Source organism: Xiphias gladius, chromosome 18 (genome assembly GCF_016859285.1).
Source record: "Xiphias gladius isolate SHS-SW01 ecotype Sanya breed wild chromosome 18, ASM1685928v1, whole genome shotgun sequence".
NCBI lineage: Eukaryota > Metazoa > Chordata > Actinopteri > Istiophoriformes > Xiphiidae > Xiphias > Xiphias gladius.
The window spans coordinates 23,562,319-23,586,365 of NC_053417.1; the positions used below are offsets into that span (position 1 = coordinate 23,562,319).

Genomic DNA, 24,047 nt, shown 5'->3' on the forward strand with positions numbered 1-24,047 from the left:
CTGCTGGCTGCGATCTGATTGGCCGACGGGCCCGTCAGTCGCGGTGTCCTTGCCGCCCACTTCCGCCCCAGGTTCGCAGGCAGTCCACTCCTCGATTGTTTATGTCACTAGCGCACTGACTTGACCTTAATTCACAGGTACATCTCATTGCATTGTGTTTAAATCTTCGTGTTTGTGCTGGTATGTGTTTGTCGGTGTCTGTGCCGGTAACGTTAGCTAATCTGCGCCGCCCAATCCCCAGCTGACGTTTTAACTCAGTGCAGCAGCAGCAGCAGCGGCAGCGGCGATGCTAACGGCTAGTCAGCTAGTCGGACAGCTAACCACCAGCTCCGGGGAGCAGAGCCAGTGACAGCTGTTACTGTTTAATTCACAGCATGCACTAGAAAATGTTTGGCTTTGGCGACCACAGCCAGCTGCCCTGTTCGGTGTAACGAGCTGTCCGTGTTGCAGGTAGTGTGTTTGGCTGTCTGTGATGCTTGGAGAGAGGCTGGCTCTGCAGGGACAGGCCGATGGTGGAAAGATGGCTTCTGAGTAACGCTTAGTTACTTTCTCTGCTCAGTATGAACAGCGAGGAGGAGTTTTACGACGCGGAGACAGGTGAGACGGGCTTACAGAGGTCTCGTGCAGTTAAACATACTTGCTTCTCGTGCCCAACAATGGATGAAACGTATTTTCACTCTCTTCGTCCCCGGCCCCTCCGCTCTTGTCCCCTCTCGTCCCCACCAGGGCTGGAGTCGGATGATTCCTGCGAGGTCAGCTTTAAAGATGCCCTGGTGTTCGACGGCAAGCAGGTGACCGACGGCAGCACCACGCAGGAGAATGGAGTGGGGGAGCGCAGGTGAGGGACCACGCAGATGTCTGGCACAGGTGTATTTGGACAGTTTACAGAAGTGCAAAGAAGTAAATACAACCCCCGCAGCAAACAGACATTATAAATGAGCCTCTACTCAAATGTTAATGCACACTGCTTGTGAAACACTCATTAGGCCTCAGTTAATTTGTTAGTACTAAGGCAGGTCAAGAATTGTCATTAGTAGTTGTCAGCTGATAAATTCTCAGACTCTTCAACCACGGAGTTCCTTAAGCCACCGAGCGAGGATCTGAAAATGAAGCGAACCGATGCCTTCAAGGCGGGGGAGGCTAAAAAAAAGATATCGAAGTGCTTCCAGCGTGAAATTTCAGTTGTCTGAATTGTCATTAAGAAATGGCAGCAAAGGGAGAACTGTGGTAGTCAAGACAAGATCTGGAAGATCAGAATAACTTTCAGATAAAACTGCACGTCTGCTGAGCAGGAAAGAAAAAAAAAAAAACCCCAAAAAACAAATTAGACTGCAAAGGACCTGCAGGAAGGTTTAGCTGACACAGAAGTGGTGGTGCACCATTCCACTTAGCAGCGTTGATGACCAAACATGGAGGAGTCATCAGAAGGAAACCTTATCTGCGACGTCATCACAAAAGTTGACGTCTGAAATATGCAAAACAACTGGGTAGGAGTCATGTTGAAAACAAATGCTGTGGATGGATTCAGTTAAAAATGAGCTCTATGGCTACAATCAGCAGAAAAATAAAAAAAGGAGCAGCATTTGATGGAAAGAACAACTTGCCAACTGTTAAGCATGTGGGTGCAAATACTGTGCTGCTTTAGGGTTGTGTGGCAGCCAGTGGCACAGGAAACGTTGCACAGATAGAGGGCAGAGTGAATTTTACTTAATATCAGTAAACTCCTGATGCATTATGTCCTGCAGTCAGTCAAGAAAGTGGAACTGAAAAGAGGCTGGTTTCTACAACAGGACAATGATCCAAAGCATATCTCAAAATCCACCATACTGTGGTTCAAGACATGTAGGCTAAAGCTTTTGGAACGGCCCCCACCGTCCCCTGACTTGAACATCGCTGAAAATCTGTGGTTAGATCTTAAACATGCTGTGTGTGCAAGACAGCCTAAAGATATCTCAGAACTCAAAGTGATCTGCAGGAAGAGATGGTGAAAATCCCTAAATAATAGAAAGACTGTAAGCTGGCTATAAAATCTGTTTGCAAGCTATGATGTCTGCCGGGGGGTGTGTGTGTGTGTGTGTGTGTGTGTGTGTGTGTGTGTGTGTGTGTGTGTGTGTGTGTGTGTGTGTGTGTGTGTGTGGGGTGTTTACCAAGTACCGACTTAGTGTGGTGTCCAAATGTCTTTTGCTGCAGGGATCGTATTTACTTCTTTTCCATTCAAAAATCGACGAAATATCTTACTTTTGCTCAGGGGTTCCCAAACCTTTGCGTACAACTGTATGAATGCATGCATGTATGTTACCACATGACCACTGTAGTCTCTAGGTGTGGGGTGTAAGGATTTCATCACGCATCCACTCACAGGTAGAGGCAGACGAGGACAATGCAACCACATTTTTAAGATGTTAGTTAGTGAGCCCCTCCTCTGCTGAGCAGGTCGGTGTAGCTACAGCCGTCAGTCACATTACTGACTAACAGCCTTCAGCCATTAAGATCCAGCTGTTAACAGATACACTGTCAAAGGTTTTGTCTGATTTCACGAGATCTTTTAAATCTGATTTGGTCCAAATGTGTACCAGGAAAACCCTGCCTGCTGAAATGATCTCCAGAAACAATTTCAGTGTGTGGAGTATACTGAAGAAATGCATCGGCATGGTGAGTCCCTAATGCAAGTATGAGAATAGAACGCTATTCAGGTAATCCGACAATCTAATCTGATTTTCTGACATCCAAGTTGATACGAACAAGCCGTAATCAGATTCTGGCGTGGTGCAACGTGCGTTTTTCAAAAGAATTGAATAACTTTCATGTTTCAGCTTTTAACTTGCCGCAACAAGATCAGTCTTGACTGAACTCTGTGCTCTTTTCTCTGCTCACATGGCTATAATTGGTTTGGGAAATGCATTCTCTGCAGCTGTCAGAAAGAACCAAAACAACTTAAAAGCTGAATAGTCATGTTTTTGTCATTCCCAAAATTGAAAGGGAGTGCATTTATGTTGCTTAGTAGCTAAATAATACGACGCATGAGCTGTTTGAGTAAAGTATTTTGTTCAACAATGCTAATTCACTCGCCTCAGCTTGTTAACTGCTTATTTTTCTGGTCTGTTTTTCGACTTGACTCCTCTGATTATGATTTTTTTTTTTCTTTGATTTGTTGGGCGCTTACAGGAGCTGTCCAAAATAGCGATGCCAGTTGTGTTTAATGAGCCGCTGAGCTTTCTCCAGAGAATCTCAGAGTACATGGAACACACTCACCTCATCCACAAAGCCTGCAGTTTATCTGACTCCATAGACCGCATGCAGGTAGAGGGAACAGATGACTCTGATGTCATGTATTATTAAATTATTGTATTAATTTTCATTTCTGCTGAAGTAAATTCCCTGTGTGTATTACCATTGTTCTAAGTCCACCTGGATGTATAAATGTAATAGATCTTACTGTAATTGAGTGTGGCAACTAAATATTATTTTCTTTATCAGTTCATCTACCAGTTATTTTGTTGGTTAGTTGATTAATTGTCTGGTCCGTAAAATGTCACAAAATGGTGAAAATTACCCGCACTATCTCATATAAACCAAAGTCAGATCTTCAAAATGCTCCTTTTGTCTGAGCAGCAGACCACAACCCAAAGATATTCAGCTTATTAAAACGTAGAAAACAGAAAAGTGGCAAATCCTCACAAGCTACAAGGGAATGTTTGGCATTTCAGCTTAAAAAAAAATGACTTCAACGATTAAATTTCTGTCGATCGGTTAATGGAGTAATTGTCGCAGCTCTATTCTGATTCACTTCACGTCTCTGTGACAGGTTGTTGCTGCGTTTGCTGTTTCATCTGTCGCATCTCAATGGGAAAGGACTGGAAAGCCATTTAATCCTTTACTGGGGGAGACATACGAACTCGTAAGGTATTAGAGAAGATTGTTGACTCTGGAAACTTAAATTGCGTAGTACAGTCTTGCCTTGATGATAGAAAATCTTTTTTTACTTTCATTTATGAGAGATTTCAAATTTTTTTTAAGAGAGGATGAGGGATACAGATTGATCTCGGAGCAGGTGAGCCACCACCCCCCTATCAGTGCCTTCCATGCTCAGTCTCTGAAGCAAGAGTTCGAGTTCCATGGCTCCATCTACCCGAAACTCAAGTTCTGGGGCAAAAGTGTGGAGGCTGAGCCCAAAGGCACCATGACACTGGAGTTACTGAAGTGAGTATTTGTGTCATTAATGTGTGTAGATTTCTGCATGCTCGCACTCTCTGTTGTTGTTGTTGTTGTTGTTGTTCTTTTAACTGCATTTGATGTTTTAATGATTTCTTAGTACTCAATGGCTGCATATGGGAATACTTTGAATGTTCCTGGCTTTTCCCCTAAAATTTAAGTTTTTCTTGTTTTCCCGCTTGATTTGGCATGAAAATGTAAAAATTCAAGCGGCCACGACATCAATATAGCCAAGTAATCTTTAAAGGAATGGTTCCACATTTTTAGCAAATACGCTTATTTTCTTTCTTGCCAAGCATTAGATGAGAAGATTGATACTAGCCCCGTATCTGCCTGTTAAATACGAAGCTACAGCCAGCTTAGCTTAGCTTAGCACACAGACTGGAGACAGACGGAAACTACTAGCCTGGATCTGTCAGAAAAACTTGGCTTCCTATTTAAGTGACAGATGTGAGAGTGGCATTCCTCTTCTCATCTAAATGTCGGCAAGAAAGCGAATTAGTGAATTTGTCAAAATGTTGGACTATTCGTCGACGAAGCTGTGATTTTCTTACAGACATAAAGAAGCGTACACGTGGACAAATCCAATGTGCTGTGTGCATAACATCATCTTGGGGAAACTCTGGATTGAGCAGTACGGAACTGTGGAGATATTCAACCACAGGTACAAGGACAAATACTTTATTGCAGGATTTAAACTGTTTATACCAGTGCCAATTAACTGACATATATATTTCTTCCATTTATTTCCACAGCACGGGAGATAAGTGTGTGTTGAACTTCAAACCATGTGGGATGTTTGGGAAAGAGCTGCACAAAGTAGAAGGTCATATCCAAGACAAAAGGTAAGAGCGTGACCACCACAACACTTTGAAGAGCCAGTGGCTGGGATTTATTTTCTCTGAAGTGAGATTTTTGTCTCTGCTGTGAAACCAGTAAGAAGAAGCGGCGAGTGATCTACGGGAAGTGGACAGAGTGCATATACAGCATGGACCCCAAGGATTATGAAGCATACAAGAAGTCAGACAAGAAGACAGGAGGAGACTCAAAAAAGCTGAAACAGGTGAGTGAAGCTCAGATTTGACTGAAAACTGATGAGCAAACTGACATCTAACCTTCCACTGAGATGAAATGCTGCTTAGAGTCTGTTCTCACATTTGTCTCTGACATGTTTTTCTGTCTTACAACGTGAAGTAACGTGTGAATTTTACTCCTCACTCTAAAATGTGTTTCTCAAATGGTATCTTTTCCTTTCACAATAACATGCAGTGGCATTAGTAGAAGGTAAGGTAAAAGTGTATTTGATATCTGTAGTGTGCTACTGCTGTTGTCTAGTTCGAGTTATGTTCAGAGTGCAGTGTATGATTAGATCATTGCCAGCACTAATCCATAATGTCTTGCAATGACATGCATTGTTGCTTGAGAGACGTGTTGAATTTGTGGCAACTGTGTAAATCACCTGTTTGCACATGTACTCTATGTACTGTAAGCTTTAGCTACTTGGTTCATATCTGATAATGTCATTTATCTGGATGGATGGATGGATGGATGGATGGGTGGGTGTGCGTGCGTGTGTGTAGGAACATAGTTGTGAAGGTGAGGAGGCAGATGAGATGCCAGAAGCTCAAGAGACTGTGACTGTGATACCAGGAAGTGCCTTACTGTGGAGGATAACGCCGCGGCCTGCTCACTCAGCACAGGTCATTATCTCTCACTCAATCACTCACACACACACACACACACACACACACACACACACACGCACACGCCATGTGCTGCACAGTCAACTCAGGCTGGAAAAACCCGAGAGTTGAGAAGTATCATTGTATAGCTTTGATTTCTAGCTCAGCGTCGGATTTCCCCCGTTGATATCAACAAATACAGATAACTCTGCATGGCAGTAGATACAATCATGGAGGATTAAAACACAATAAAACCTAATAGGCTCATTTCCATCGTGGTCCTCCAACATACAACAAACATAACAAAAAAATTAACCCATATCACCAGGGACCCATTCTTCAGTTGTTGCTTAACTAATTCAGGATCAAACGCTGTTATCAGGTTAAAATAATCCTGTTCATTCCCGTCCAGCTAGTTTGGTGCCCTGAATACAGTTTCAGGATTCATGTTTTTTAATCCCGGATGACCCTATCTTGCGCTATAAATAAAGTAGAGAGCTGTAAACATGATCAGCATTCATTTGATTGGCCGTTACACGGGTTAGGTTTATTGCTGTGACCCTCCCAGCATGCACTGGGGGATTAGATTCATGGATGCAAGTATAATTTTATCTTTTCACTGTCACTGTTAAAACATTAGATATTACCAGTGGATGTGGTCAGACGACAATTGATCTTGGTGCATGACTGGTGAAGTTCTCCTGATGGACATGCAAGAGACTTCTTAGTTATCATCATTAGCGTCGTATGAAAATGAAACATTTCTAAATTCTCTTAAAAAGAAGATTTAAATGCATAAACAATTTCCAGCAAAGTGAGTTCTGCAGTTAATCACTAGGTAAGATTCAGTGTTCAAAACACTTATAATGGACAGTTTGCCATTTAATCGTCAAATTAAGTGCCATGAGTTTATTTCTTTTTGCAAACACAAGAAACGAGTCACAGATTTTGCTTTCCTCACGTGGTATCTTTGTACCAACTGTGTCCTCGCCGTGTAGTTACATTTTTGAGGAGGTGCACAACAGTTACACCTAACCGCATAACTTACAACTATAAATACAACTATACATACAGCTTTAGAAGATGGGGATAAATGTGTAATAAATGCCTTTTTATAATTTCTTTATTCACTGACTTACTTCAAGTCTGCTAGATTTGTATTTATTTCATTTTCAAGATCATTCTGTATGTTTTTTCCTTATAAGTGGGCTCACCCAGTGTACAATAATACATATTTTCTCACTCACTTACCTCGAGTGGTATCTAGCTGTGTAGATAGTTTTGATTTTATCTGCTCAGATTTTAATTTATACGCCTTCAGCCCAGTGCAGTAGAGGTAAATAGGATTTGATTTACATTTTAAGATTTAGCCTTGACAGGCCTCGGAGTTAGCAGTTTTCGCTGGAAGTGCTTTTCCTCATGAAAAAATAGTTTCTAGGAAAACTGTTGATAAAGTGGATTAACCAGTGTAATAGGGACATCGGTGATGTAAAAATTTTTTTAATGTAAATCTTTTTAATGTTATAAATGCTACAAACAGAATTCATGTTTTTTCATAGTTTTTACGTGAACCAACGCTTTAAGAGTGGTTATTAAACTGTTTGACTTGTAGTCAGAGCTGCTAAAACACTTTCCTTGACAAGTTTGTTTTAAATGTGTGTTTTGATACACAGAGATTTATAAATGTTCTTGAATAATTCTTTTTTTAAAATCCATATGATGTCACAAAAGTATTAAAAATATATGAATTAAAGATATTTATTCTCAATGTAACCTTTGCTGTGTTTCCTCCTGTGTAGATGTATAACTTCACCAGCTTTGCCATGACACTAAACGAGCTGGAGCCCGGCATGGAGAGGCTAATGGCACCGACAGACTGCCGGCTCAGACCCGACATCAGAGCCATGGAAAATGGAGACATAGGTAACACCAACCTCACATGAACATGAGGGTTTTGACTTTGAAATGCTGAGACAAGCTAAAACTCTTCCTTCCACACACACATTGAGGGCATTACCAGGACCCTGACACGATTCCGTAAGGGCTTCTTCATTTTTTTTTTTTGTTTTACAGACACAGCAAGTACAGAGAAAGAGCGGTTAGAGGAGAAACAAAGGGCCGCACGTCGTGAACGCTCTAAGGATGAGGAGGATTGGTCAACCAGGTGTGTGTTAGTTATGAATCTGTAACTTTTTTTACAAGGTGTATCCTCAAGAGCTCGTAACTAGAGCCCCTCTCAGACATGCACCTCGTTACATAAATGTGATGGCAATTTAACGTGTCGTCTCATGTTGGAATAACACCCGAGTCGCTTTTACATAAAATGTACGACCTACAGTAGCAACATTTCCATATCACTGGTGTGCATTAGATGCTGTCAGATTAATTTAAAGGCTGCAGCACAACATTAAATACACAGACAGAAATGAATTAAATAAATTTAATAGTCCACATAACACTGTAAATTTTAAGATATTGAAGATTTAACCCCTCATAGTGTGGGAAAGAAGAGGTTAAAAAATTTAAAAATTTGTTCAGCCATACTAATAATCAGACCAGGACTCCCTCTCAATATTTTCAAGTTTCACTCATACCAGTCGTACAGATGAATGAATTGCTATCCAGCAACATGCATTACATGCAGCGTGTGAGCAGATAGGCATTAAACAAAAGCCCCAAATAATAGTATGACCACGTAAGGCCGGTTAAATTTGTAAACGCATCTTTTTCTCCATTTTAACCCTCCGTCCAGACTAAAACAGCATTTTTCTTGTCTCCAAAACGGCCTCCAAATTGTGTAAATCTCATTTAACCAAGGAGTGACTGTTTAATTAACTGTATCATCTGCACACAAATGAATCTTTGCTGACTGTATGTTCTCTCCAACATTATTAATAAAGCTAGAAAACAAAACCGGTACCAGTAGAGCCTTGTGGGGATATCACTCCCTCTGAAATAAGTGGCAAATATTGCACGAGCATCGTTGCTATTTCTGTCAAGAATGTCTGAATAGAACCATAAGGAACATGAATGTAAAAATCAACTTTGTCTCAATGACAAAAAGTCTTCATTCAGCAGATGGATGAAACCAGCACCGTAACGTATTCCACCTCTGAAAAGGGCTAATGAGCGTCTCCCAATTCCTGGAATTTTGCCATTGCACATAAAATATAATTTCAAAAAACGTCCTAAAACGCAGCCTTTCCCAAATGAATGCAGAAAATGCTCCACAGACCATAATTTTAAAATGCTCCCGGGAATGTACATTGCCCCTGTTACGCAACATTTCCCTTAATCCTGTAATTTAAAACAGGTCGTGCTTGTTTTATGTCTCTTCAGGTGGTTCCAGCTGGGAACAAACCCCCACACAGGAGCCGAGGATTGGCTGTACACAGGTGGATACTTTGACAGGAATTACACTGACTGTCCCAACATTTATTGACACAGGAGGGGCTCATTGTGAAGATCTTCTCTCTGATAGGATTTACTTTGTTTCTCTCAGCATCTAAGATTTGTGTCTTTGTGACATCCAGACGTTCACTGGTACTCTGTCTTTGTTTGACTCAATGAAAAGCTGATATCAAAATGTTATCAGACAGTTTATCAGACTATCTGCAACTGACTGTGAACGTTGTCCACAGGAAAGAAACCTAATAGTAACATTTTTAGAGTTTACTTACTGTAAATGTTGACATCAAACATCTTCATCTTTATATTCCCTTATCATGATTCTGACAATAATAGTCCACATGTATGTTACTCACCTGTTGAGGGTTTTAAACTAGTCACCTGTGTGATCTCAGTGATGCTGCTGCGGGACACAAAGCTCTGACTTCTAAAGGATATATTTCCAGGTTTAGTTCGGGTACTCAACCATAATCTTGCCTGTAGACACACCACACACTTCTGTCAAGTTGCATTCAGATATCAGGGGTTATTTAAACACATCTTCTACTTTTATATATAACCTATTTGAATATTAGATGTCTATTTTAGTTAGCACTAAACATCCCTAAAACATCACAAGTGTGATAGTTTTCTGTGAATAGAGAAATACAGTAATAATGAAAGCTGCTTATAACCATGTTTACTGCCACAGTAAACAGTTATTGTTGGTACATTATATCGTTGTCTGCTGTAACATAGATAATGTGTATAATAACTGGTGCATGCATGGTCACCAAGATGATTATTTACACACGTTAAAGCCATAAAAACCTTTTCTGCACTGACTATAATACTGTAAATGCATTCACATAAAACTTTAAAGCAAAGGGATACAGAGCGTAGTGGTTTAGAAAACAGGGGTTTTCAAAGTCTGACACTGCGGGCTCCACCCCCAGACAGTTTTAAATTGTCAGTCTTTTTGTCTAGATGTTCACAAGTTCTCAACACACACTCAATACCTGTACATGAATGGATAGAGGAGAGTATCAGTGTTCCAGGAATATAAGAACCATGTTGGTGAGACATTCTGAGCCTTAGTACTGTCAAAAATATTAATAGTGAAACACAAAAGAAGTTAATATTATTGGATTTTGTAACTCATGTTATTATTCTTTGCCTTACTTGATTTTAGGGTGTAGTAATGCAAGTTTTGAGCATTACAGCACCAATAATGTGGGGGCTTTAAACATTAAGTATAATGTTGCCAAGGATACAGTTGGTTACCTATTTTTTTATCCTATATTTGTTTTCATTTGGCAAATTGGCACCATTAAATGTATGCCAAATTAGATATTAACAGTTCCTTTTTGCAATTTACCCATGGATATACTGACCTCTATTACTAGATTAATTTGATACTGAAGAAAACTTAAAAATGTGATGATTCTCAGGCAAGATCTGGGGGTTACAAGGAGAGTCTTTGTTCTATCATTTCTAAGCGGACTTTTGGACATTTTATTCGCAGTGGATTAAATGATAAGTGATATCTTCGGAAAGTGTAAGTCAGACTGGATATAAAAAAATGTGGGTCATGTCTGTGTGTTCAGATTTGACTGCTTTATGACCCACACCCTCAACCCCTCTTTGGGGAGGTGAGGTGCGCCTCACACTTTGAAAATCTCTGGTTTAAAGAGAAAGCTGTGTCATATTGACTCCTAATTACAGCCATTGTCTTCACACATGGACAAGTAACTCTTCAGGTCCTCAGCCATTTTTCAGTAACTCAAAGCTGTGGTTTTTTGGACTAAGTAGGAACAAAAAGACAGGACACTGTGGGCATCATGAACCTATGCAAACTGATCCACCCAGTCTCCCTTCCTGAAATGTGAAAAATAAAATTAAAACACTTAATTCCTGTTTAGCTAGTAGCCAATGTGTGCTTCAGACACTACAGATGCAGCACTTAGTGAATGTCGTGCGCTGATGATGTGACGCTTACATACATACTGTACAGCTGTGCGGTTGTTAGACAGTGTAGAGATGTTCCTTTCTGTTTCCGAGCACTAACCCTGCATTAAAGTGCACACGTGACCGCTCACAGTCCTGTGCACATATTGTGTAGTGAAATGTTCAACATCATGTGTCGCCCCCCCCTCGACTGCTCTCAATTTTACTCTGAATTCAAAGCACTTTGCGACGCCTGCAGACACTCAAAGGTGCAGGTTCAGTCTGATGGTTCTTCGAATCTCACACTCTTTACCCTCTTGTCTCTCTGTCTAGCATCGATTTTGAAAATGTTTACATTGTATGTTCATTGAATTCTGTTTTTTCTCCTCCTCATACTGTTACCCACACATAACCATATAAGTACAAGGTATATTTAAGAATTAAATTATGGACTGTTGAAATTACCAGCCATGTCATTGTTTGAACAGTCAGATTTTGCTTTCAGTATATCACTTTCACAGCATCGTATGACACCGCTGTTGTTCTATACCATTGCTTCCCAACTTAGTCTTTACAAGATGATTTATTGGACATGAAAGAAAACAAAATATGATTCTGCTACACAACAATGCTTTTTTTTCAGGCCTCTGAAATTATCAAAAAGAAATAATTTGAGAACGACAAACTACTCTCAACTCTTTGACAAAATGCAGCATGTGACAGTAGAGCTGAAACAATTAGTCGTTTAATCGTTTTAAAAATAATCAGCAACTATTTTGATTATAGATTAATCATCTTCAAGCATTTTCCAAGCAAACATAGTGAAAAATGCCAAATATTTGCAGATTTCAGCTTCTCAAAGAGAACATTTTCTTCCTTTCTCTGTCATTTATCATTATGAACTGAATATTTTTGTGTTTTTGGACTTTTGGCCCAAACGAAACAAGACATACAGTGGGGTTTAATTGGTCTCACACTTTTGGACCCCACTGTCTGAAGATGTCACCTGCAGCTCTATGAAGCAGTGAGGGGCAATTTTTGACATTTTTTTGACATTTCATAGACGAAATGGTTTAATTGATTAATCGAATTGATAAAGACTTTAAGGGATAAGGCTGGAGTGACTATGTTTTGCATATTATGAACAAATCCCATGAAAGGACCAAAACCAACAATGTGTCAGTCCATCTTTAAACACATTCTGACTGACTATAGATGTAAGTCTTAAGAGTCAGAAAAATATAATTTCCTTTTTAAACAGGTTGAATAATTTCCTACAACAGAGGGATACTGTAGTTTTTAAACATTATTCCGATAAGAAAAATAGTGCATTTCATATGGACTATTTTTTAAAGTGGATCTGATGCAGTAGTGAGTATAAATGGCAGACCCGTGTATGTGGGATTGACCTAAAATAAACACCACTGTGTGTGTGTGTGTGTGTGTGTGTGTGTGTGTGTGTGTGTGTGTGTTCCTTGTAATGAAGTTACATGTCACTCAGTGCAGCAGTGTGGTTCATTTGTGTGTTTTTAAAGTTCTAAAGGAATGAGATATATCGGACTTTGACTGGCCGCTCAGACAATTTTTGTTAGTTTGATCATTGGTTGGTTATGGTCTTTTCATGGGATTTGTCGACAATGAGGAAAAATGTACAATATCATCAGAGTCATTCTTTAAGGCTGTTCCTACTTTATTCCCTGATTTTGCAGTTTGCATTTGAATGGATAAAGTCCCTGTGTTAAGAGTCTAGTTTTGAGACTATTTTATTACTTTGATTTAAAGAGACACACAACTATGGCAAAGATTCAAAACAACCAAAACTACTAAACACAAAACTACTACAAAGACACAAAAACAGTTAAGAGACAAAAAAATGACTACAACGATACACAAACCTACTTCAAAAAGACACAAAACAACCATTAAAACACAGAACAACCACAACAGCATCAAAACAAAAACAGAGGCAAAAAATCCAGTTTAGAGACAAAGAACTAGATCCAAGACACAAAACCATTACAAAGACGCAAAACACTACCACAAAGGGACACAAAACAACTACAAAGAGGGGGGAAAAAAAGTTGAGAGACCCAAAATGAATACAAAAAGGACACAAAACTACCACAAAGAGACAGAACGACTACAAACAATGCAGCCGCTTCTTGCCTCTCTTTCAGTCTGGGTGTCTGGGGGCTTTTACATGTTATTGCTGGTGTCTCATAATCCATCCCTGCTTCCTTTTAATACAAAGTTTGTACACCTGCTTTTAAAAACTATAATAGATTTCGGGTAAGTTTAATTTATTATCTGTTTACTGTTGAATCAGACTATTTCAAAAAAGTCTTTCCTTCGTCGTGTATCTGATCCACATCTATGTAAAAAGCACCGAACATGCAGGTTTAGTACAATAAACAGGCGGTGTTGTGTCATCTCTACCGAACATGCGTAGGGATTTAAAGCCCTCCTTATTGATACACGGTTCGACCAATCGCAGTGAAGCACCGGCGCCAGTCAGCCAATCACGATCTTCTTCAGTGAGTTTGACCGTCCTGCGGCTGAACGATAATTCAGAGAGTAATGTAAGTACAAACATCTTATTTTTTTATCTATGTTTTGAGTTCGCAACATAGAAACCGGATGCATGTGTAGTATGTGTGTGTGAAATGTAAATTTGTGGCTCAGTCGTGGCCACATTGAGCTGAAAACAGGCTGCTGGCTACAGGATGCAGAGTCATCTGTGGTGCGTCTGTAGCTGTAGTCTGTTCCAGTAGCTGTTTTACTATGGGAGCACTGGGATGAGCCTTGTTCCAGTTACAATTTCCATATTCAAATCGGCTTCTGGATAATAGTATCTGTTCATTTCATTGTTCTAGGAGAACCTTCGTATCCCTGAAGTACTGGAACAAAAATAATAGCTCTACATTCAGTATAAGCTTGAAAATTGTCTAGAATGAATTTCCAAACAGGAGTTTCCATTTGTGTTTTACATAAATCAATCTGCTGGATGAATATGTTTATAAATAGAGTGGAGTGACACGGCAGGAAAAAAATAGTCTAAAATCTGGGGCCAGAGCTACTCTCATTTCTTGGCTGTTTGATCAAGAGTGTTCTGTCCTCTGTAAAGCATAAGTTTAAAGATCATGGGCTGCATTACCATCATGTTTAAGGCCCTGATTTCAATGTACAGTGTAACAAGTATTCTGGGATCCACAATACATAGTTCCTTCTACTATTGGTGTGTCACAAGGGCGTCCTCATATATGGATTGCTGATTGGGCGAAACCGGATCGGAGGGTCATGGGGCTCCTTTGACCAGACCATATTTAAGTGACCATTAATATTTCTTGTTGTTGAATTAATCACACGGCTACAGAGAGACGTAAAATGGCTACCAAAATGCCTAACGAATACAGCGACGCAAAACAACCACAGAGAGACCACAAAAAGATGCAAAGCACATTGAATGACATTGAGGTTTTTTTGTGTGCTTTTGACTTCTTCTTCAACTGCAAAATGACTACAAGTGTCTCTTTAAGTGCGGAGGTCTTTCTATTATGTAGGTGGGGTTCGGGGGACCTTTACATGTCTGAGCTCAGGGGACCATTGTCTCATAATATGTCCATGGGTTTCTTTTGTCAGCAGTTCCCAACCTGGGAGTTAAGACCCCCCATGAGGGGTTGCATTATGATAACCAGGATGAGAAAGAAGAATAGAAATTGTTTTCTACATTTGCTATATTTCTACTCTTCTGAGTTTCCCTAACCTATGCTTTTCTGGGAAATATTGCATAGTATTATTGCCTTATATTATGGGGTCACATGGGAATCACTGTCCTATTCAGTGTTTCCTCTTTTTGCTATTTGTACACTTAAACTCCCTGTTTAAGTATCTTTATCATAGGGAAGATTGTTTCCTGAAATGGCTTCATGTTTTAATCTTAATGGCTGACATTGTGATTTTGGAAACATCAGAAGAAAAATGAATTGAAACACTTGAACGTGATGAAGCCTATCACAGCAAATATGGCATGCTTGTAAAGGAGAGCAAAATGAAGTTCATGCTAATTTTGGGCTCTGACAAAAGTTGGCTGTTTTTACTATCAGGTTTTGCCATAGGTTCTGCTATCTTGGTGTTACATTCACTTGTGATGGAGTGACTTTGTTGAAAGTACATGTCGATGAGGAAGCAAAACACTTGAATAGACTAATGATCCTTTTAGTCATAATTCATTCCCCATTTATTGTTTAAAAAAAAAAGCTGCCTTCTCCTTTGCTGTTTTGTATCGACATGAGGCTTGGCTCAAAGCTTTGACAAAATCTTCTGAGTCCATCTACATGGCCAGGGGGGAAAGGTTGGAGTGAGGACCTCCACAACCTGACCTGTTGGTTAGAGACAGGGCTTCCATCAGCACCGGCTTTAGTGGGAGGGAAAACAGGCCAAATTTGTAGCACGGGCATTTGGTTATGTATCCAGACTGAAAAATAAGCTCAGTATGAATTCAACTCACACCTGGATCAAGTGATGGAGTTGACTGATCATAACAGTACTGACCAAGAAGAGATGATAAAAAGGCTATGAGCTGAGGAGGAAAGCAAATACCAGATATCTTGTGAAATAAATCCCGTATTAATCATCAGTCCACTGTATACAAACAGGTGCGTACCGTTATGTCCTCAGACTCGTAAGATCTGAGTAAACACTGAGCATAATCAACTTCAATCTTAATTCACTGATTATAGACACAGATTTAGTCTTTGTTATGTTGCGCAATTGCCTGAAAATGTTGGAACATGACCATGTTTATAATTTTATTTATGTGCTTGTACATCAAATATTCTTTGGCCCTAATGTTTTTACTTATAAAGTCAGACAGCGCCCCTCCCCCCCATCTGTCCCCACACCAGTGTGTCCGCTTCATCATGGCCTCTGGAGCTTTGTTCCCAAGCATGGTGTCAGGGTCCCGTGGCTCCTCCAGCAAGTACCTGGTGGAGTTTCGGGCCGGTAAGATGACCATGAAGGGCAGCACGGTGACCCCTGACAAGCGCAAAGGTCAGGTCTACATCCAGCAGACCGACGACTCCCTCATCCACTTCTGCTGGAAGGATCGGACGACCGGGAACGTAGATGATGTAGGTGACACTGTCTGCATGTAATACTGGCTGGTCTGTGTTTGACCTTTTTAGTTTTAACCATTTTCATCTCCATAATTTAGGACCTGATCATCTTCCCTGATGACTGCGAGTTCAAACGGGTGAACCAGTGTACCACTGGACGGGTTTATGTGTTGAAGTTCAAAGCTGGCTCCAAAAGGCTCTTCTTCTGGATGCAGGTATGCAAGCTGGATGATCTACTCCACACACTTAGGTTTTCATGAAGCTTTTATTTTCACTTGATAAAAGACAGTTATAAAGGCACATTTACTAGAGATAAACATTTATTATGCAAGCACATCCTGTCTTATATTCAAGCATATATTTAAATCTTTGGAAAAAATCACCTGTGGGTATGTAGGAAGATGCACAGGAGTGTATTTTGCATCATTTTACATCATATATTAAAGGATAGAGTTTGTGATATTCAGTATTTTTCTTACTGTCAGCAAATCCCAAGAAAAGAAAAGTCCAAACCCAACAATGAATCATTTCTACTAACAGCTATGTGTCTGTGTAGCCAAATGCAGGATATATCTTCTTCCCCTGTGGCACAGAGCATTATTGTTGTCCAAAAGCAATTAAACACACATAAATGAGCCACACCATTTCACTGGGTGACATTCATTCATTCATCTTCTGCTGCTAATCCGGGGTTGGGTCGCGTTGGCAACAGATTAAGCAAGGCAGCCAAGACATCCCTCTCCCCAGCAATGTTTTCTAGCTCCTCCTGGAGGATCTCGAAGTGTTCCCAGGCCAGATGAGATATATAATCTCTCCAGCGTGTTCTGGGTCTACCCCGGGTCTCCCATTGGTTGGACGTGGAAGGCGCCCAGGAGGCATCCTGATCAGTTGCTCAAACCACCTCAGCTGGATGCTTTCAGTGCGAAGGAGCAGCGGCTCTACGCTGAGATCGCCGCGGATGTCCTAGCTCCTTACCCTATCACTAAGACTGAGCCCAGCCTCCCCGCAGCGGAAACTAAGTTCAGCCACTTTTATCCGCAACTTGATTCTTTCAGTCACTTTCAACAACTTTTCAACATAGATCAACTGGTAAATCGAAATTTCTGCCTTTCGGCTCAGCTCCCTCTTCACAAAAACAGTCTGGAACAACGCCCATTTACTGGTGGCGGCGCGCCGATTCGCCCATCAATCTCCCGTTCCATCCTACCCTCAAGACTCAGAGATACTTAAACTCCCTCACTTGGGGCAGACACACTGTCCCAGCACGAAGGGAGAAATCCACCATTTTCTGGCAGAGAACCATGGCCTCAGACTTGAATGTGCTTACACTCATCCCAGCCGCTTCACACTTGGCTGCAAACCGCCCCAGTGCACGCTTAAGGTCACAGTCTGATGAAGCCAACATCGGGCTGGGGTGTATTGTGAGCTGTTTTCTGTTTCTGATCCCAGGAGCCAAAGACTGACAAGGATGAAGAGTATTGCCGCAAAGTGAACGAGTATCTGAACAACCCGCCCATGCCTGGTGCTCTTGGTAGCGGCAGCAGTGGAGGACATGATCTGTCTGCTCTGGGAGGTAAACCATGCTCATATTCCCCTAATCATGCTTTAACTCTGTCATGGGTAAAAAAGAAAAACAGAAAAATGGCATAGAAAAAGATCAGAAAACAGAATTTCACTCTTACGCTGGGTGTGACATGTTGTCCTCTGTTTTCATGTAAAGGGGAAGGCGGTCTGCAGAGCCTTCTGGGAAACATGAGCCACAACCAGCTCATGCAGCTGATTGGACCAACTGGACTGGGTGGGATCGGTAGGTATCTTCTTAAATGAGTCCTGAAGCTGCAGTGCTGACAGTGTGAAAACATGATCCGATATATCAGTTCTTAAGTGAAAAACGTCTCGTTAGATCCTTTTTTCTTCTGATTATCAGGGGGTCTAGGAGCGCTGGCCGGTCCAGGCTTAGCCAACCTCCTGGGCAGCAGCAGCAGCAGCAGCAGCAGCAGCGTTCCTGCAGCCAGCTCCTCAACAAGGTATATCGTGTATATTCCAGTTAAATATCAAAAGAAACCCTTTAAATATTCCCTTCAACACTTTTTGTTCAAACACAGCTTATTGGCTATGTACCTCAAATTTTTGAGCCTATTTGCTTTTTTTTTGTGTGTGTGTGGGGCATATTTTTCTCATCACTGCTGCTAAATAGTCAAACACAGAAGACGAGATGTTGCCAAGAAATATCTGAGGGGCAGCTATGACAGACAGGTGGTCGGTGAGCATAAGCATTATCCGCTGCCTAAAGCATGAGGAGTAAACGTTTTAGTGTCAGGACAACAGGGAGAAATCGTCAGTATCAACCTTGAAAATAGCAGTTTGAAAAAGTAAATACTGAGCACAAACTCACCTCCCTGGAAGGTGTCTGGAGCTTTTAGCTGAGAGATTCCTGAAGAAACTGAAAGCTCCAGAAAATTTCCATTAGGTGGATCTGCTGCTGAGGATTTATGTGTTTAAAAAGGGTGAATTTTTTTGGGAAAGAGCAAATACCAGTTTCTCCCAAAGATTTACGTCTAGGGCTGCAATCAACGGTTTTTTACATTATCGGTTAGTCTACTGATTATTTCCTCAACTCAATGATTAATTAAAGCCCAAGGTGATTGCTTTTTTTGTCCAAACAACAGTCCAAAAAATATTTTTTTACTGTCACACAATACAAAGAAAAGCAGCATAATATAATGTTTAGCACTTTTGTTTAAGAAAAAAATTACTTAAAACTATTCTGCCCAATGCGCACACAGCGCAGTAACTGCAAAGGCAGTGAAGTTAATAAGATAAGGATTTAAGGTTTTAAGGCTGGAAGACAAATTATAAAACAGATTAAAAGGTTGTAATGCTTTCATTTTAAGTCTTCTCAGGCTAATTATTTCACTCAACATAAATCATTGCCGTAGAACCCACACATTAAGGAATCAAGTGTTTGTGTGTGCAAGTTTCTGTCTGTCTGAACACTATTAATATTTATATTGAAATCATTTGAATACATTCACTTACAATTTAATACATTTAAGTATGTTATTTAAAGGTAGCTTAAGCATCAGATCACATGAAATTCACTAGAATCAAAAAATTAGATGGCAGATACTGAGATCTGCTAAGCTAGCTACCTTTAGCAGGAGTTTAGATGTTTTTATTTTCTCTTCTCACTTTAATCAATTTATGTGCTGCCTTATTTAATTATTTGGAACGGCAAACTGAATAACCAAACTGTCAGTTCATCAAAATGGATATTTTTTCATTTACAGATAACAACTAGGGCAAAATTTAATAGCTAAACTTGGCTTTGGTTTTAGCTAAGACTCGCCACTGCTATCTCACAAGCTAGCTTTCATTTGACATTGTCCTCTGATTTTAGATGTGTAGTAGCTGTGTGCGTGCGTGTGTGTGTGTGTGTGTGTGTGTATGTGTGTGTGTGGGTGCGAGTGTGTATATATGTGTGTGCTTGCGTGCGTACATATGTGTGTGTGCGTGTGTGTGTGTGTGTGTGTGTGTGTGTGTGTGTGTGTGTGTGTGTGTGTGTGTGTGTGTGTTTGTTTGTGTATGTGTATATACCAGAGAACAAGATTTACCAGTTGCCTCCTGTGAATAGTTTATATTTGTAGGGTAGAATTGTCAAAAAGTCTGCCCTACAAATATAAAGTATTCACAAGAGGCAACTGGTAAATCTTGTTCTCTGGTTTGCATTATATCACTGTTGTTCTCTACAGCCTCATCTACTAAATATATCCAGTTCACTCTTCCTTCTCTGGTGCTGTTGAAATGCATTCCTGCAAATGAAGGAAATAACTGAAGCAGAAGTGGATTTGGTTCATCACAAAATAACTATAAAAATCACAGGTTGATAGTTTTTATCAGAGCCTCGTGGGAAATTTGATTCAATAACTGTTCAGTGATAGAGAAGGTGTTTTTTCTCTCTCTCCTCAGTCCGTCCACAGCCGTCACCCCCACCTCTACCTCTACTGCCAGTCGGCTCAGCTCCACCCAGGTGCCCACCACCCCCATCACTCCCTCTGCCACCTCAGCAGCCTCCCCCACAGCCACCACCCCCTCCACCCCTGCTGTGTCCTCCCTGGCAGCTGGGGCAGCCAACCCCACGCAGCCCATCCAGCTGAGAGACCTGCAGAGCATCCTGGCCACCATGAATGTGCCTGCCAGCGGCCAGGGAGGTGAGGCACCGACCATAGAAAATGTAGCCTCAGGCAGACTAAAAACTATTCTCCTCAGAGCTGAGAATAAACTTAAATAACCACCAAAGGGAAAATGCATAATTAGGCCTAATTGGTGTAATATAAATTAAGTTATGCAGGAAATAATTAGCATTGTGAACACAACAGTTTCTGTAATACTGTGTAATTTTAACCTAATAAATTCAGTTTGTTGCAGAAGCAGGATCTCCCTGCAAACACTGCAGTCTGTTGCAGTTTTGAATTATTTTTATTGTGCCACACTACATGAAGCACAACTCTTCATTCTTCTTGTTTCATTTACACTGTTTATCACCATGTCCCTGTGTCGCTTTCAGCTGCAGCAGGCAGCAGTTTTCAGAGAAAAAACTCTGATGTACATTTGTGTAGATATATGTATGTGTATGTATATGTATGTATGTATGTATGTATATACTTATGTGTATACGTGGATGTATATACATATATATGGATGTATACATGTATATGTATGTGTGTGTGTGTGTGTGTGTGTGTGTGTGTGTGTGTGTGTGTGTATATATATATATATATATGTGTGTGCATGTGTGTGTATGTATGTTTGCCAGAAATTTTGATGACTGTTACAGCAATACTTGCATTCTCTTATTATATATATGTGTGCACTCCTAAAACTACGTTATTGTTTAAAGCTCTGTGTCTAGAAAAATTGAGATTCTGATTGTACTGATGTTCATGAAAATCAAGCTGCCAAGCCTGAAATGGAAAGAAGTGATTTATAACTGTAGGCAACAACATGTGGAGGATATGTTTTTATTCAGACTGACTAGCTTTTGGTTACCTGTAGTGGACCTCGCCAGTGTCCTGACGCCTGAGATCATGGCTCCAATCCTGGCCAACCCTGAGGTGCAGCAGAGGTTGATGCCCTATCTGCCCTCTGGAGAGTCCCTCCCTCAGAGCTCAGAGGAGCTCCACAACACACTCAGCTCGCCTCAGTTTCAGCAGGTAACGTGTTCGCCCTTTTCTTCTGTAGTTTCAAATCACCTTTAACTCAGTATCATTTGAAAATGGATTTCCTCCATATTTCTGGCAAAGTTTGTGTTTTGAATTTGAGTCCTCATATCCTCATTTGCCAATATCCTCAATTCAATTTTTAGAGATAATGTTTTTGGTTTCTAAGTGTTACTATTACTCAAAAATGAGATTAGAGGTCAAATATTATTATAACAGTTCCATCAAATTAGCCTTGTATTTATAGCTTGTGTCGCCCTTTCAGTCTGTTTATCTGATAAGCACACAAACCACTCTTGGCTCTTTTTTCCAGCCTGGTACAGTGTTTGACATTAAACATTTTACTCTCTCTCAGCACAAAAATCGCATGTGAAACGCGGGACACTGTATTCTCCTTTGAGCAGAATTCTGCTCATGGTGAGGCCACCTTTTGTTGGTATTTTGCCCTTACTCTTGATATTTATCATCTCTCTGCAGGCTATGAGCATGTTCAGCAGCGCTCTGGCGTCCGGGCAGTTAGGGCCCTTAATGAACCAGTTCGGCTTGCCTGCAGAGGCTGTCGATGCCGCTAACAAAGGAGGTCAGTGTTTTACCCACACAAAGCAGAGACACCGTAACCGTATGTTTCATTGCTAGAAAATTCATTGTTTCTTTATATCTACACAGTAGATGCAATGCACTGAGAATACTGAAATGTTACGGTGACATTACTTTATCAGAGATGGAACATTACATTTACTTTAGTGTTGTACTTCAGTACAATTTTGAGGTACTTGTATTTTACTTTGGACTTCTTAATACTTCACCAGACGTCAAGGGGAGATATTGTGATTTTTAATGCACTACATTTATTTGACTGTTTTAGTTGCTAGTTACTTTGCCGATTAAGATTTTACACGCAGAACATTTGATCATATATAATAAATTCTTACACACTAATGCACCAGTTTTAATTACTGAAATATAAGACATAACAAAGCACTGATAAGGGCAATTTTTTTTGCTCAAGAAGTACTTTCACTTTAACACTTTAAGTACATTTTGCAGATACTTTGATGTACTTTTACCTGTAGTGGAGTATTTTCGACATTGTGGTTTTACTATTTTACTTAAGTACAGGATCTGAATACTTTTTCCACCACAGCTTTTAATGGCTGACCAAGGTCAGAACACAACTGGGGATGACGGACAAAGGGTGGCGACCCCTTAGGTTGACTCAACTTTCTTGAAAGTATGAATTGAGTATGAGGTTTCAACACCTCAGTGTCTCAGAGAGACTGAACCGGAACCGGAGTCTCAGATTTTAGGCTTTTGTTTAACTAGGTAGACTCCGCAAGTCTGTTGAGTGCTATATGTTCTGAAACAATTAATTTGATAAGGAAATCAGAAATATTTCGGCGACAAGTAATTTTTCAAGCAAAAATGACAAAATGTTATTGGTTCCAGCTTCTCAAATATGAGACTTTGCTGTTTTTGTTTCATATCATTGTAAACTGAAATATCTTTAGGTTTAGGACTGTTGGTTGGACAAAATCATTTTATGTAACAAAAAACCAAGGGTGAATACAGTGATCCCTTACTATATTGTACTGATGTTTTATAAACTTTAAAGGATAAGTCTGGTGTTATTCCATATTTTTCATATTTTATTGTCAATGCATCCCATGAAAAGGCCAAAACCAACAATGTATCGGCCCCTGTCTGTGGTTCTCAGCCCTAACCCCATTGATTCCAACTGACGACATAAATCTTTAAAAAACAGCTAACAAATATATAGTTTCAGGTTTTTAAAAAAGGCTATATTCTTCCCTGGTTTTTTAGCAAACATTGCTCAAACAGGAGTAAATGTTGGGAACTATTTTCACTATTTTAAATACATGTCAGTCGGATCAGTCCATTGTTGGGATTTGTTGACAGTAAGAAAAATATAGAAAATCAGCTTTATCCTTTTAATGATTAATTGGAAGAATAAATAATATTGAAGACAGTCGTTATTTGCAACCCAAACTTCTGGACGTTTTTGTCTTTGCAGATGTGGAGGCTTTTGCCAAAGCCATGGAGACGGAGACAAAGTCAGACCAGGACGGAGACTCCAAAGACAAGAAAGATGACGATGAAGACATGAGTTTGGACTAAGAACTCTTGACATTATTATTTAATGTATTTATTTAGCTGCTTCTGCTGTTTTATTACTATTACACATTAAGGAATGTGGTTAATATAGAAGAAACTGTGACTAAGACTCCCTCTCAGCTGATAGTGCTGTGTTCATCCTGCGACAGTGTGTTAATTTAATATATACTGATTTATCTGAATGAACATGTATTCTTCCTGCATGTCAGCTAGTATCCCATGCTGTCCTAACACAAGGGAACAGTAAAGTGATGAGAAACACACTCGTCTGTTCTGTTTATTTTCCAGCCAAGTCTACAGTAGACTTTATCTAGGATCTGTGTCGCCCTGGAGGGATAAAAACTGCTGTATAA

The 24,047-nt window shown here is 40.3% G+C and overlaps 2 protein-coding genes across 3 annotated transcripts; both read left to right on the plus strand.

Annotated features, from left to right (window-relative positions):
* LOC120803777 (oxysterol-binding protein-related protein 2-like) lies at positions 1 to 11,874 on the plus strand. Its single transcript, XM_040152653.1, has 14 exons — positions 1 to 137; positions 451 to 597; positions 727 to 838; positions 2,577 to 2,652; positions 3,166 to 3,300; positions 3,806 to 3,903; positions 4,018 to 4,200; positions 4,769 to 4,876; positions 4,968 to 5,057; positions 5,149 to 5,275; positions 5,793 to 5,912; positions 7,694 to 7,817; positions 7,968 to 8,058; positions 9,234 to 11,874. The coding sequence occupies exons 2-14, from the start codon at positions 561 to 563 to the stop codon at positions 9,334 to 9,336; spliced, it is 1,404 nt and encodes a 467-aa protein (XP_040008587.1). The 5' UTR covers positions 1 to 137; positions 451 to 560; the 3' UTR covers positions 9,337 to 11,874.
* Positions 11,875 to 13,718: 1,844 nt separating this feature from the next.
* On the plus strand, positions 13,719 to 24,017 carry LOC120804200 (proteasomal ubiquitin receptor ADRM1-like). 2 transcript variants are annotated; one of them, XM_040153479.1, is made up of 10 exons: positions 13,719 to 13,807; positions 16,133 to 16,357; positions 16,441 to 16,557; positions 17,792 to 17,915; positions 18,063 to 18,149; positions 18,270 to 18,369; positions 20,312 to 20,553; positions 21,398 to 21,555; positions 22,039 to 22,141; positions 23,594 to 24,015. In XM_040153479.1, exons 2-10 carry the CDS (start codon positions 16,148 to 16,150, stop codon positions 23,695 to 23,697), a joined length of 1,245 nt encoding a protein of 414 aa, XP_040009413.1. In that variant the 5' UTR covers positions 13,719 to 13,807; positions 16,133 to 16,147; the 3' UTR covers positions 23,698 to 24,015. The 2 variants fall into 2 exon arrangements, with proteins under 2 accessions (XP_040009413.1, XP_040009414.1); XM_040153480.1 differs by having other exon boundaries at positions 13,726 to 13,807; positions 16,094 to 16,357; positions 23,594 to 24,017.
* Positions 24,018 to 24,047: the final 30 nt, after the last annotated feature.

Excerpts from the sequence above, each read along its gene's own strand:
- LOC120803777 (XM_040152653.1), top strand. The coding sequence starts at position 561 with ATGAACAGCGAGGAGGAGTTTTACGACGCGGAGACAG. Across the intron at positions 598-726 it reads GTTTTACGACGCGGAGACAG|GGCTGGAGTCGGATGATTCC; the intron begins GTGAGACGGGCT and ends CGTCCCCACCAG. Across the intron at positions 5,913-7,693 it reads GGCCTGCTCACTCAGCACAG|ATGTATAACTTCACCAGCTT; the intron begins GTCATTATCTCT and ends CCTCCTGTGTAG.
- LOC120804200 (XM_040153479.1), top strand. The coding sequence starts at position 16,148 with ATGGCCTCTGGAGCTTTGTTCCCAAGCATGGTGTCAGGGTCCCGTGGC. Across the intron at positions 16,358-16,440 it reads CGACCGGGAACGTAGATGAT|GACCTGATCATCTTCCCTGA; the intron begins GTAGGTGACACT and ends TCCATAATTTAG. Across the intron at positions 22,142-23,593 it reads CGATGCCGCTAACAAAGGAG|ATGTGGAGGCTTTTGCCAAA; the intron begins GTCAGTGTTTTA and ends TTGTCTTTGCAG.